Below are 14,369 nucleotides of genomic sequence, written 5' to 3' on the forward strand. Positions count from 1 at the left end.
ATTCACATCTCCAACTCAACCAGTTAGAGTGGGATTAAGCCAGAGGCTCAGATGGAACTATCCAAGCAGTAAATACAGATCCATTAAATGTTGATATTTGGTTGCGTTGTCAACCAAACACAATTAATTTAATATAAGCTTTTTTATTAACTAATGTCAAATTCAACCTTAAAATTAGTAACACATCTGTAGTAACTTGACAAGGAATGCCCACACGCATTTCGATATTACTTTCCTTTACTTTCAACCCAAACCTAAAGGTGTATTGCCAGGTACAAACGGTACAAATATAGCAGAACTATATAGCCCACTCAACCGGTGGTAGAATCACATTGCACAGAACTCACTCTTAGTGATGACATCATCAAAAGGGAAAGGTCACGGTCAATACTAATAATAACCATGTCATAATTTATATAGTGTCCACACTATAACACTTCTCCCCCCACAATTTAAATCCCCCCTGTAAGGAAAACATAAGGTTAACAAGTAAACCACATCAGTGTTTTCTTTTCTTTACTACACCACACTGTAGAACTTCTGCTGGTGTTACCGTAAATGTAAATAAAACAACAACAACAAAATGACAGTTCTTATTTCTTTTCAACTAGGTCTGCTGCTCCTAACAAACACTAACACCATGAGTCTCTCAGTCTCAACTACAGAGTTAGTCTTTCAGGAGGCTTGTGACTATGCTGTGATCTGCGCAGTACTCCTGGTGTGCTACGAGACACAGGTAAGGCGTGTCCCAGTGGAGCTGGGTCTGAGGGCACAGGAGCGGGTTGGGTGTTTGTGAGAGAATGTCCATCACCCTCTGCTGGAACCACTGAATGCCCCTGTTCCTCAGATGCTGTTTCCTGTGGGATTTCAACTTGTATACTACCACCCACAGCTGTTCCGTCTGAAAACATGCTCTTGTCTTTGTCATAGCGCAGGCGGAGATGGTCCTGGTGTCTGCGCATGACTCGCCCATCAGTCAGTTTGACCACAAAGGAGACGGGATCACTCTGACTCAGAATGATACCTGGCAACCAGCGTTGGCTGCATGTGAAGTTGCGGATGTAGACAGTGTCATTGGGTTTTAACTGTCTCTCTTTTTGTTTCTCCTGCTTCCGTTCCACTCGTGCTCTGATGTTCGGACGCAGTAGATCCAGGTGAGCTTTTGGCTTTCTGCACATTAACATCACCGCTGGAGCCTGTCCTGTTGTTGTTTGTGGCGTGATGCGGTACTGGAACAAGAACCGAGAGAGCTTAGTTGTGATGGTTCCCCCAGTCATCCTTTTGAGCCCCTCTTTCAGTGTCTGCACAGCTCGCTCCGCTAAGCCGTTTGAGGCCGGGTGAAACGGGGCGCTGCGGACATGGCGGATCCCGTTTCTCCGCATGAATTCTTGGAACAAGTCACAGGTAAACGTTGTTGCGTTGTCGGACACCAGATAGTCCGGCAGACCATGGGTTGAAAACACCTGCCGAAGCTTTTTGATGGTTGTGGTCGCTGTGATGTTGCTCATGATGTGCGCCTCCAGCCACTTGGAGTGTGCGTCCACCATGACAAGCAACATGTGACCCATGAAAGGGCCTGCAAAATCTATATGCAGCCTGGACCATGGGCGGTCAGGCCACTCCCACAGATGTAGTGGCGCGGGCGGCGCCATCTTCTGGTTGATCTGGCACTCAGAACATGATTTAACTTTGTCTTCTACCTCCTGATCCATGTTAGGCCACCAGATGTAAGATCTGGCTAAACTTTTCATCCGGGAGGCACCCGGGTGAGCCTCAAGGACCTCATCCATGACTTGTGCACGGCCAGGGGGTGGAACAACCACTCTGGACCCCCAGAGTATGCAGCCATCCTGCACACTCAGCTCAGTTTTGCGCTTTGCATAAGGTCTTAGTCCATCATCCTCTATGACAGGAGGCCAACCCTGCATCAGGAATCTTTTCACTTGGGACAGGATAGGATCCCGGTCTGTCCACTGTTTGTTCTGTTTGGCATTCACAGGTGAGTTTGACAATCTCTCCATTAGGAAAATTGTCTCGGGAGGCACCACAGTTGTGGCAGGCATCTCTGGTAGCGGGAGACGGCTGAGCGCGTCTGCATTTGCATTGTCCTTCCCCGCTCTATACACTATTGTGTACTGGTAAGCTGACAGTGTCAGGGCCCAGCGCTGTAACCTTGCTGAAGCCATGGGCGGAATGCATCTTGATTCACTAAAAAGGCTCATCAGTGGTTTGTGGTCAGTGCATATGGTGAAATGACGACCGCAGAGGTACTGATGGAAGTTCACAGCAAAGACTATGGCCAGACCTTCCTTGTCTAACTGTGAATAACCCTTCTCAGCACTCGTCAGCGTACGTGATGCGAATCCAATGGGTCTCTCTGACCCGTCCTCCATCTGATGAGAGAGTACTGCCCCGACGCCATAGGGTGAGGCGTCACATGACAGGATGATCTCTTTGTCTTGGTCAAAATGAACCAGAAGTTGTGCTGATTGTAGTAGTGCTTTCACTTCCTTGAAAGCTTTCTCTTGTGCTGGCCCCCACTTCCATTTACAGTCTTTGTGGAGCAACTGATAAAGTGGAGCCAACACTGTCGACAGCTCCGGGAGGAACTTACCATAGTAGTTCACCATGTCCAGGAACGACCTGAGCTCTGACCCATTCTTGGGGTTTGGAGCATCCTTGATTGCCCTGACTTTGTCCTCCACAGGACACAGACTCTGCGCTGTGATCTTGTGACCTAGGTATGTCACACTCTGTGCTTGGAATGTGCACCTGCTACGCTTCAGGCGCAGCCCTGCCTCAGAGAATCTCTTTAACACCTGGTCCAGATGGTGGAGGTGCTCCTCCTCCGTCTCCCCTGTAACCAGGATGTCATCCAGGTACACTGCTACATGAGGGATCCCCTGCAGCAGATTATCCATTGTCCTCTGGAAAATGGCTGGGCTGGACGCCACTCCGAAAACCATGCGGTTTTACCTGAACAAGCGTGTTCACTGTGACATACTCTTTTGAGTCCTCATCCAGGAGGAGCTGTTGGTAGGCGTGACTCATGTCAAGCTTTGAGAACGTCTTGCCTCCTGCCAGTGTCGCGAACAAGTCCTCCACTCATGGCAGTGGGTAAGCGTCTAGCTTAGAGGCCCTGTTGATGGTGAGTTTGTAGTCCCCACATATACGCACCGTGCCGTCACTTTTCAGAACGGGAACGATAGGAGCTGCCCAGCGGGAGAACTGAACGGGAGTAATGACGTTTGCTTCCTGCAGCCGCTACAACTCATCTTCCACTTTATTTTTCATGGCGTAAGGCACTGTCCTGGGCTTGAAAAAGCGAGGCTCGGCCTGAGGATCCACGAACAGCTTAACTGCAGTGCCCTGCAGTGTGCCCAGTTCATCTTTGAAAATCTCTGGGTACTTTTGAATGACATCCTCAGTCACTCGGGTGTGTTTTATCTCACCCCAGCTCAGTTGTATTTTGTTTAGCCAGTCACGCTCTAGTAAACTAGGCCCATTCCCTTTCACCACCAGGAGCCGTGCTCTCGCTTCCTGGCTGTTGTATGCAATGTCCACCTCTAGAGCCCCCAGCAATGGTATGGTCTCCCTGGTGTACGTACGCAGTCTGATCCCTTCCGGTGTGAGGGCAGAAACCTGTCTTGAGCCCCATTTTTGTTTGTAGGTCTCCTCACTTATGACAGAGGCAGAGGCCCCCGTGTCAACCTCCATCCTCATCTGCTTTCCATCTACCTCCACTGTAGCATAGATAGGCTCTGCGCGCGGCTCCCTCACATTAAACATGTTGTAGGAACAATGCTCTTCCTCCTCCTCTGTGCTCTCTAGGTGGTGCGCTGCTGACTGAGGCTTTGGTGCTGTGAACTTGCCCAGCCCAGTCCGCCCACCCTCTGGCTTGCTCCTAGGACCCCTGCATTTTTTTGCTAAATGTCCCTTTTTGTTGCAATTGTGACAGACAGTCTCCATGAACTTAGTTGTTACCATAATGTGTCCCTCCACATCTGAAACATTCCACTGCTTTTCCCCTTTTTCCTGCCACCTCTTTTGTCACCTGATGCACTGCACAACTTTCACTGTTGACCTTTTGAATATTTTTCACATTACTAGCAGCCATCTCCATCCCTTGAGATAGTTCCAATGCTCTCTTGAAAGTCAGTGTGGCTTCCCCCAGCAACCGGCGCTGTATGCTGTCCTCATTAATGCCACAGACTAATCTGTCACGGAGCATGTCCTCTAACATAGCCCCAAACTCACAATGTTCAGAGAGTTCACGTAATTCAGCAACAAAGTTAGCAACAGACTGACCTGTTTTCCGAAAATGGCAGTTAAACTTGAACCTCTGGACAATCACTGACGGCTTTGGATTGTGGTGAGTCTGAACGAGAGCAAGTAGATCCCCAAAAGGAATTTCTCCCGGTCTCCGTGGTGTAGCCAAATTCCTCATTAGCTTGTAGGTCTTAGCCCCACACACACTCAAGAGGATAGAGCGCTGTTTAGCCTCATCTATGATTCCATTTGCCAAGAAAAAGTGTCCCAACCTTTCCACATATTCCGTCCAGTCCTCGTTCTCTTCCACAAACTCAGTGATAGTCCCAAACATTGCCATTATAACGCCAACTTGTCCTTGATCCTCGTTAGTGATTTTCCCTTGCTGCTGATTGTCCCCATCGGCGTTTCCGTCCAGCGGCACCTGCTCTCCGTCGCTCATTAAGCTAGCTAGCTAACTGACTACCTCCACTGTTTCTTAGCTAGCTAGTACCTCGCCCTGTACAAGGTGATAAAGTTTTATCTTCATCGCCAAAAAGGTGTAGTAACTTGACAAGGAATGCCCACACGCATGTCAATATTACTTTCCTTTACTTTCAACCCAAACCTAAAGGTGTATTGCCAGGTACAAACGGTACAAATATAGCAGAACTATATAGCCCACTCAACCGGTGGTAGAATCACATTGCACAGAACTCACTCTTAGTGATGACATCATCAAAAGGGAAAGGTCACGGTCAATACCAATAATAACCATGTCATTATTTATATAGTGTCCACACTATAACAACATCCATGGCCACATTTTGAGGTTGCTGTTACTATAAATGTATTCTTATGTAATCATATAAAAAGTTCAAATCAAATTGCATTGGTCACATACACATTGAGCGTGCATAACTATTCACCCACAAAGTCTATACTTTGTAGAGCCCCCTTTTGCAGCAATTACAGCTGCAAGTCTCTTGGGATATGGCTCTATAAGCTTGGCACATCTAGCCACTGGGATTTTTGCCCATTCTTCAAGGCAAAACTGCTCCAGCTCCTTCAAGTTGGATGGGTTCCGCTGGTGTACAGCAATCTTTAAGCCATACCACAGATTCTCAATTGGATTGAGGTCTGGGCTTTGACTAGGCCATTCCGAGACATTTTAATGTTTCCCTTTTAAACCACTTGAGTGTTGCTTTAGCAGTATGTTTAGGGTTATTGTCCTGCTGGACGGTGAACCTCCGTCCCAGTCTCAAATCTTTGGAAGACAGAAACAGGTTTCCCTCAAGAATTTCCCTGTATTTAGCGCCATCCATCATTCCTTCAATTCTGACCAGTTTCCCAGTCCCTGCGGAGGAAAAACATCCCCACAGCATGATGCTGCCACCACCATGCTTCACTGTGGGGATGGTGTTCTCAGGGTGATGAGAGGTGTTGTGGTTGCGCCAGACATAACATTTTCCTTGATGGTCAAAAAGCTACATTTTTGTCTCATCTGACCAGAGTATCTTCTTCCATATGTTTGGGTAGTCTCCCATATGCCTTTTGGCGAACACCAAACGTGTTTGCTTATTTTTTTCTTTAAACAATGCTTTTTTCTGGCCGCTCTTCTGGAAAGGCCAGCTCTGTGGAGTGTATGGCTTAAAGTGGTCCTATGGACAGATACTCCAATCTCCGCTGTGGAGCTTTGCAGCTCCTTCATGGTTATCTTTGGTCTCTTTGTTGCCTCTCTGATTAATGCCCTCCATGCCTGGTCCGAGAGTTTTGGTGGGCGCCTTCTCTTGGTAGGTTTGTTGTGGTCCCATATTCTTTCCATTTTTTAATAATGGATTGAATGGTGCTCCGTGGGATGTTCAAAGTTTCAGTTTTGTTTTTAATAACCCAAACCCTGATTTGTACTTCTCCACAACTTTGTCCCTGACCTGTTTGGAGAGCTCCTTGGTCTTCATGTTGCTGCTTGCTTGGTGGTGCCCCTTGCTTAGTGGTGTTGCAGACTCTGGGGCCTTTCAGAACAGGTGTATATATATATATATATATACTGAGATCATGTGACAGATCATGTAAGACTTGCACACAGGGGGACATAGATTGCACAGATTGCACACAGGTGGACTTTATTTAACTAATTATATGACTTCTGAAGGTAATTGGTTGCACCAGATCTTATTTAGAGGCTTCATAAGCAAACGGGGTGAATACATATGCACAAACCACTTTTCCGTTTTTTTTTTTTCTTCACATTTTTTGAAACAAGTTATTTTTTTTCATTTCACTTTACCATTTTGGGTTATTTTGTGTATGTCCATTACATGAAATCCAAATAAAAATCTATTTAAATTACAGGTTGTAATGGAAAAACACAAAGGGGATGAATACTTTTGCAAGGCACTGTACATATGAGATGAGTAAAGCAGTATGTAAACATTATTAAAGTGACTAGTGTTCCATTATTAAAGTGGCCAGTGATTCCATGTCTATGTATATAGGGCAGCAGACTCTAGGGTGCAGGGTTGAGTAACCGGGTGGTAGCCGGCTAGTCATGGCATAAATAGGTCGTCACAGGTCTGTGGAGATCTTCACAATTGCTGTAATAATCTGTGCAGAATCTCGAAAGGCATCACTTAGACCATGTACTTTTAATGTAATCTCAACTGTAATCCAGGTCATTTGGTTCTGCTATTAGATGAAGCACAATGATAACAAAATCTGTTTTATAAATCCACAATATCTGGCATTGTATTCCCATTTGAACTTGGCTGTACTTTTAAATGGTTGAAAGCAGAGTGATAACACATTGGAAATTCAACTAGCTTTGTCTGTCTTATTGAGTAGAGGTTACGATCTCATTGATAAATGTCTCAACCAAATATTACCCAATTATCCATGTTGAAATTATGTGTACGTTTCCAGTGGGCTTCTTCGAAGGGATTCAGACAAGCAAGCGGACCTCAACCTGATAAGTCCTGAAACGTTCTTAAAAGGAGACACTCCAAAGGATCTCATTAGAATAAATCCATTTTACTTCCCTGCCTCTCTGGAGACAATTAGCCAGCCCCCCAGAGCCCTGTCTGTCTGCAAGTCAACCAGCGGCCAACCCCACAAGGTGTTTTACTTATCTCCTCTCACTGCTCTCTTTACCAGCTCCTCCTCCTCTTCTCCTTCTCTCTCTCTCTCACACACACTCTCTCTCTCTCTCTTTCTCTTTCTCTTTCCTTAAAAGAACACTCATTCGTCTTCCTCACTCTCTTTAACTGGCATATTACTGACAAGGAGCTCTCCTGAGCAGCCCAGGATTACTCACTCTCAGACAGTCAGATAGGAGGAGATCTAGAGAGAGAAAGGGGTAGGGACAATATGTGATTTTGTCTACATGAATTGCAGCCTGTGTGATGTTGGTTGAATTTAGTGAGTAACGGCAAGACATACTAGATATCATGCTTACAAATATCTCTCTCACTATAATATTCAACAAATGATTGTGTGTTGAGATCACAGTTTCTCCTTTAATTTATAACAGGTGTACAATACACTGCCATGCATATCATCGTAAATAATGTTGGAGATGTGTGACCAATAGATAGACATTTATATTAAATGAAACAGTGGCTGCATAGTGTGCTTATTGTCATTAATCATACAGTGGTGCAACATGGAATTAGGTGTGAGATGTATTATTATGGGATCATTATAATATATATTATATTATCTTTATATTATAAAGATAGTTCATCCTCAGATGTGATACATGCTATCTTCCATACAGTTGTATTCAAGTGTTTTGTACATTTTGTATCAGATTTTTATTTTACCATAAAAAGTCTAATTGAAAACAAAAGTTTTGAAATAAAAAATAATCATAATGTAATACAGCAATAGCATTAGCCTATGATTTTGCTCCAAAGACTTTATGTTGAGGATAATGTGAAACCATGCTTTTTCATGTTGCCGTTCTGTGACATTAGTTCTCCAAGGTTTTTAAATGTTATAATATTCAAATGTTGGATTTTTATTCAAAGTGCTGCTCCAAATGTTATTCTTCAAACCAGGACTACTGTATGACATGTGTTGCAGGTGGCTTTCTTTGATTGTAGCAGACTATAGCGATATTCAAATGCTTTGACGGAGGACAATACATTATTCATGATAGCAACAAATAGACACTGTAACCATAGTCACACAGGAAAGGCTGCTCTACCCCAAGAGTGAACCTCTACGCATATGGGAATAATATTCACATAAAATAAACTTGTTCTGGGAGATGTGGTGGTTAGGTGTATAATGAGACATTCAGTTCACTGAAAGAACACTATCCATGCTTTATTCTTATGTAGATAGAGGGAGGTAGTGTCAGAGCCCCGAAAGAAACATTCTGTGAGCTGTACCGCAGCCTCTGAAGCCCTGGGGGAAACACCCCCTCTAGATCAAAGTTACATTCAGAAGAGACTTGTCCCCTGATACACTTTGTACAGCCAAATCCAGACATCAAGCAGCTGCAGTCGGTTATGGCCCAGTGATGTACTGGGCCGTCCGCACCACCCTCTGTAGCGCCTTGCGGTCGAGGGTGATGCAGTTACCATACCAAGCGCTGATGCAGCCACCATACCAAGCGCTGATGCAGCCAGTCAAGGGAGAAAAGGCGCTAAGCACACACCCCTGAGGGGCCCCTTGAGGGTCAGTGTGGCTGAGGTGGTGTTGTCTAACCTCAACACCTGGGAGAAAACCATCAGGATGTCCAGGATCCAGTTGCAGAGAGAGGTGTTCATTCCCAGGATCCCAAGCTTGGTGATGAGCTTGGATAAGACTATGGTGTTGAACGCTGAGCTGTAGTCAATGAACATAATTCTCACCTAGGTATTCCTCTAGTCCAGGTGGGAGAGAGCAGTGTGAAATGCAATTGAGATTGTGTCATCTGTGGATCTGTTGGGGCGGTATCCGTATTGGAGTGGGTCCAGTGTGGCTGGGATGATGGTGTTGATGTGTGCCCTGACCTGCCTTTCAAAGCACTTTATGATTACAGATGTGATTGCTACGGGATGATAGTCATTTAGGTTAAGTTATAGTTCTTAGGAACAGGAACAGCGGTGGTCAGCTTGAAACATGTTGGGATTACTGACTGGGACAAAGAAAGTTTGAAAATGTCAGTGAAGACACTAGCTGGTCTGCGCATGCTCTGAAAATGAGCTCTGGTATTCAGGTGTTAACTTGTTTAAAAGTCTTACTCATGTTGGCCACAGAGAGCGAGATCACACAGTCGTCCAGAACAGCAGAGGCTCCCATGCATGGCTTAGTATTGTTTACCTCGAAGCAAGTGTGAAGGCATTTTGTTAGTCTGGGAGGGCTGCATCACTGGGCAACTCACGGCTGTGTTTCCCTTTGTAATCCGCAATAGTCTCCAAGCCCTGCCACATCCGACGAGTATCGCAGATGCAGCCTGTAATCCATGGCTTTTTGGTTTGGGTACCTACGTACACTCACTGTGGGGATGACATCCTCAATGCACTTATTGATGAAGCCGTGACGGATGTTTTAAACAACACAATGCCATCGCATGAGTCCTGGTTTTAGCACCTCTTGTGGTGCAGGAGACGTGTTAATAGAAATTGGGTAAAATAGATTTGAGTCTCCCCGCGATAAAGTCTCCAGCTACAAGGAACGCTGCCTCTGGGTGCACGGTTGCTTGTATGTTTACGGCCCGTACAGTTCGTTGAGTGCCAAAATGGTGTTGGCTTGTAGTGGGATGTAGACAGCGGTGTAATTTTAAGATGAAAACTCTCTGGGTAGATAAAAGGGTCTGCAATTTACCATGAGGTTGTCTATGTCGGATGAGCAAAAGCTTGGGACTTCCTTCACCCTGGAAACCGCACACCAGTTGTTGCTTAGAAAAAGGCACACCCCTCCCACTTTTGTTTTTTTCCCCGAGTCCATTGTCCGATCGGGACGAAGCATGGAGAATCCGCCGAGCAGTATATCCATAGCATTAGTCAGCCAAGTCTCTGTAGCTCATAGAATATTACAGCTTTTCAAGTCGCGTTGATAGGATACTCTCGAAAGGAGCTCGTCCATCTTATTCTCAAGTGACTGGACATTTGCCAATAAAATAGAGGGGAGTGACGGATGATTTCCTCTGCATCTTAATCTAACCAAGATGCCAGCCCTTCTCCAGCATCTATGCTTGTGACACTTCTTTGGTAGACTGAACAATGGAATATGGTCCGATGTAAACAAGGAGTTCAGAACAAATAAGTCGAAGTTGAAGTTGAAATCGAGGCAAGTAACTGCCGATCTGATTTCCAAAAGTGCTTGGCAGTCATAGGTGATAATAGTATGAACTTTCTGTACGACATTTTTTAAGATGAACACTAAAAAGTCACTAAATAACAAAGTCAGGCTGAATGTCATGAGACGCTGACTGTGTCCGTCGGCACCATCTTGAATCTATAAAAACTCAGCAAAAAAAGAAACGTCCCTTTTTCAGGACCCTGTCTTTCAAAGATAATTTGTAAAAATCCAAATGACTTCACAGATCTTCATTGTGACGGGTTTAAACACTGTTTCCCATGCTTGTTCAATGAACCATAAACAATTAATGAACGTGCACCTATGGAACGGTCGTTAAGACACTAACAACTTACAGACGGTAGGCAATTAAAGTCACAGTTATGAAAACTTAGGATGCTAAAGAGGCCTTTCTACTGATTCTGAAAACACCAAAAGAAAGATGCCCAGGGTCCCTGCTCACCTACGTGAACGTGCCTTAGCCATGCTGCAAGGAGGCATGAGGACTGCAGATGTGGCCAGGGCAATAAATTGCAATGTCCCTGCTGTGAGACGCCTAAGAAGGCGCTACAGGGAGACAGGACGGACAGCTGATCGTCCTTGCAGTGGCAGACCATGTGTAACAACACCTGCACAGGATCGGTACATCCGAACATCACACCTGGGGACAGGTACAGGATGGCAACAACAACTGCCCGAGTTACACCAGGAACACACAATCCCTCCATCAGTGCTCAGACTGTCCGCAATAGGCTGAGAGAGGCTGGACTGAGGGCTTTTAGGCCTGTTGTAAAGCAGGTCCTCACCAGACATCACCGGCAACAACGTTGCCTGTGGGTACAAACCCACCGTTGCTGGACCAGACAGGACTGGCAAAAGTGCTCTTCACTGACGAGTCTCGGTTTTGTCTTACCAGGGGTGATGGTTGGATTCGCGTTTATCGTTAAAGGAATGAGCGTTACACCGAGGCCTGTACTCTGGATCGATTTGGAGGTGGAGGGTCCGTCATGGTCTGGGGCGGTGTGCCACAGCATCATCGGACTGAGCGTTTCCGGGCAGTCTTCGACCACCCACCTGAGGGTAGAGCGGCGGGTGAACGTCTCTTCCACCTGCAGCAGGGGACGAGGAGCACCCAGGAGTTCGCTCTGGACTTTCGGACCCTGGCCGCCGGAGCGGGATGGAACGACAGTCGACCATTGGGGTCAGGTTTGATTAGGGAGGCCATCGCTCCCCTGGGCATGGTGACGCAGGGGGGTCCCAAGGAGAGAATCAGTCTCTTTCTCATTGACTCTCCTGCGTTTCCCGTGGTGCTAGGCCTACCCTGGTTAGCCTGTCATGACCCCACTGTTTCTTGGCAATGGAGGGCTCTCACGGGGTGGTCGCGAGAGTGCTCGGGGAGGTGTTTCGGAGGGTTTCTGTTGGTGCTACTATGGTGGAAAGTCCAGACCAGGTCTCCACCATGCGCATTCCCCCCGAATACGCCGATTTGGCTCTCGCCTTCTCCATAAAGAAGGCAACTCAATTACAACCCCATCGACGGGGGGATTGTGCGATAAATCTCCTGGTAGACGCCGCACTTCCCAGGAGTCACGTGTATCCCGTCACAGGCGGCGACGGCGCCTATGGAAACATGTCTCCGAATCCCTGCGTCAGGAGTACATTCGGTCTTCCACTTCAACCGCCTCCTCGAGTTTATTTTTTGTGAAGAAGAAGAAGGAGGGAGGTCTGCGCCCGTGTATTGACTATCGAGGCCTAAACCAGATCACTGTGAGGTACAGTTACTCGCTACCTCTCATAGCCACAGCAATTGAGTCAATGCACGGGGCGCGCTTCTTCCCCAAACTAGATCTCAGGAGCGCTTACAACCTGGTGCGTATCCGGGAGGGAGACGAGTGGAAGACAGCGTTCAGTACTACCTCAGGGCATTATGAGTACCTCGTCATGCCGTACTGGTTGATGAATGCTCCATCAGTATTCCAAGCTTTTGTAGACGACATTTTCAGAGACCTGCACGGGCAGGGTGTAGTGGTGTATGTTGATGACATTCTGATATACTAAGCTACATGCACCTAGCATGTGTCCCTGGTGCGCAGGGAGTTTGGTTGACTGTTGGAGCATGACCTGTACGTCAAGGCTGAGAAATGCCTGTTCTTCCAACAGTCCGTCTCCTTCCTAGGATACCGCATTTCCACCTCAGGGTGGAGATGGAGAGTGACCGCATTTCAGCCGTGCGTAATTGGCCGACTCCCACCACGGTAAAGGAGGTGCAGCGGTTTCTAGGGTTTGCCAATTACTACCGGAGGTTTATCCGGGGTTTTGGTCAGGTAGCGGCTCCCATTACCTCACTGCTGAAGGGGGGACCGGTACGTTTGCAGTGGTCGGCTGAGGCGGACTGGGCTTTTGGTCACCTGAGGACTCTGTTTACCTCGGCTCCCATGCTGGCCCATCCGGCTCCCTCTTTGGCGTTCATAGTGGAGGTGGAAGAGTCCGAGGCTGGGATATAAGCTGTGCTCTTTCAGCGTTCAGGTACGCCACCGAAGCTCTGCCCCTGTGCCTTCTTCACGAGGAAGCTCAGCCCGGCGGAGCGAAACTATGACGTGGGGGACCGGGAGCTGTTTGCTGTCGTCAAGGCTTTGAAGGCATGGAGACATTGGCTTGAGGGGGCTAAACACCCTTTTCTCATCTGGACTGACCACCGCAATCTGGAGTACATCCGGGCGGCGAGGAGACTGAATCCTTGTCAGTCAAGGTGGGCCATGTTTTTCACCCGTTTTGTTTTCACCCTTTCTTACAGACCAGGTTCCCAGAACGTGAAGGCAGACGCACTGTCCCGGCTGTATGACACAGAGGAGCGGCCCATGGATCCCACCCCCATACTCCCGGCCTCCTGCCTGGTGGCGCCGGTAGTGTGGGAGCTGGACGCGGACATTGAGCAGGCGTTATGTGCAGAGCCCGCTCCCCTCCAGTGTCCCGCTGGGCATCTGTACGTTCCGTCTGCTGTCCGTGACCGACTGATCTATTGGGGCCACACGTCACCCTCCTCTGGTCATCCAGGCATTGGTCGGACGGTGCGCTGTCTGAGTGGGAAGTACTGTTGGCCCACTTTGGCTAAGGACGTGAGGGTTTATGTTTCCTCCTGCTCGGTTTGCGCCCAGTGTAAGGCACTTGCCCAGAGGTAAACTACACCCCTTACCTGTTCCACAACGGCCATGGTCACACCTGTCTCACCTCGATCGATTTCCTTACAGATCTCCCACCCATCACAGGGAAACACCAAGATCCTGGTTGTTGTGGATCGTTTCTCTAAGTCCTGCCGTCTCCTTCCTCTGCCCGGTCTCCCTATGGCCCTACAGACTGCGGAGGCCTTGTTTACGCACGTCTTCCGGCACTACGGGGTGCCTGAGGATATAGTGTCTGATTGGGGTTCCCAGTTCACTTTGAGGGTCTGGAGGGCGTTCATAGAACGTCTGGGGGTCTCGATCAGCCTTACCTCGGGTTTTCACCCCGAGAGTAATGGGCAGGTGGAGAGATTGAACCAGGATGTGGGTAGGTTTCTGCGGTCTTATTTCCAGGACCGACTGGGGGAGTGGGCGACGTTCGTGCCCTGGGCCGAGATGGCTCAGAACTCGCTTCGCCACTCCTCCACTAACCTCTCCCCCTTCCAGTGCATACTGGGGTATCAGCTGGTTCTGGCGCCTTGGCATCAGAGTCAGACTGAGGCTCCTGCGGTGGACGACTGGTTCAGGCGCACGGAGGAGACATGGGACGCCGCTCATGTTCACCTCCAGCGGGCCGTGCTGCGCCAGAAAGCCAGCGCAGACCGTCACCGCATTGAG

At 47.8% G+C, this 14,369-nt stretch overlaps 1 protein-coding gene and 1 pseudogene across 1 annotated transcript; both read right to left on the reverse strand.

Moving 5' to 3' along the window:
- Positions 1-667: 667 nt before the first annotated feature.
- Positions 668-3,946, reverse strand: LOC106584233 (uncharacterized protein K02A2.6-like; annotated as a pseudogene).
- Positions 3,947-3,973: 27 nt separating this feature from the next.
- On the reverse strand, positions 3,974-4,631 carry LOC123729810 (uncharacterized). The gene has a single exon (XM_045705909.1). The coding sequence runs from the start codon at positions 4,607-4,609 to the stop codon at positions 3,974-3,976; it is 636 nt and encodes a 211-aa protein (XP_045561865.1). The 5' UTR covers positions 4,610-4,631.
- Between the last annotated feature and the right edge of the window lie 9,738 nt (positions 4,632-14,369).

The sequence above is a fragment of the Salmo salar genome, chromosome ssa23 (assembly GCF_905237065.1).
Source record: "Salmo salar chromosome ssa23, Ssal_v3.1, whole genome shotgun sequence".
Taxonomy (NCBI): Eukaryota; Metazoa; Chordata; class Actinopteri; order Salmoniformes; family Salmonidae; genus Salmo; species Salmo salar.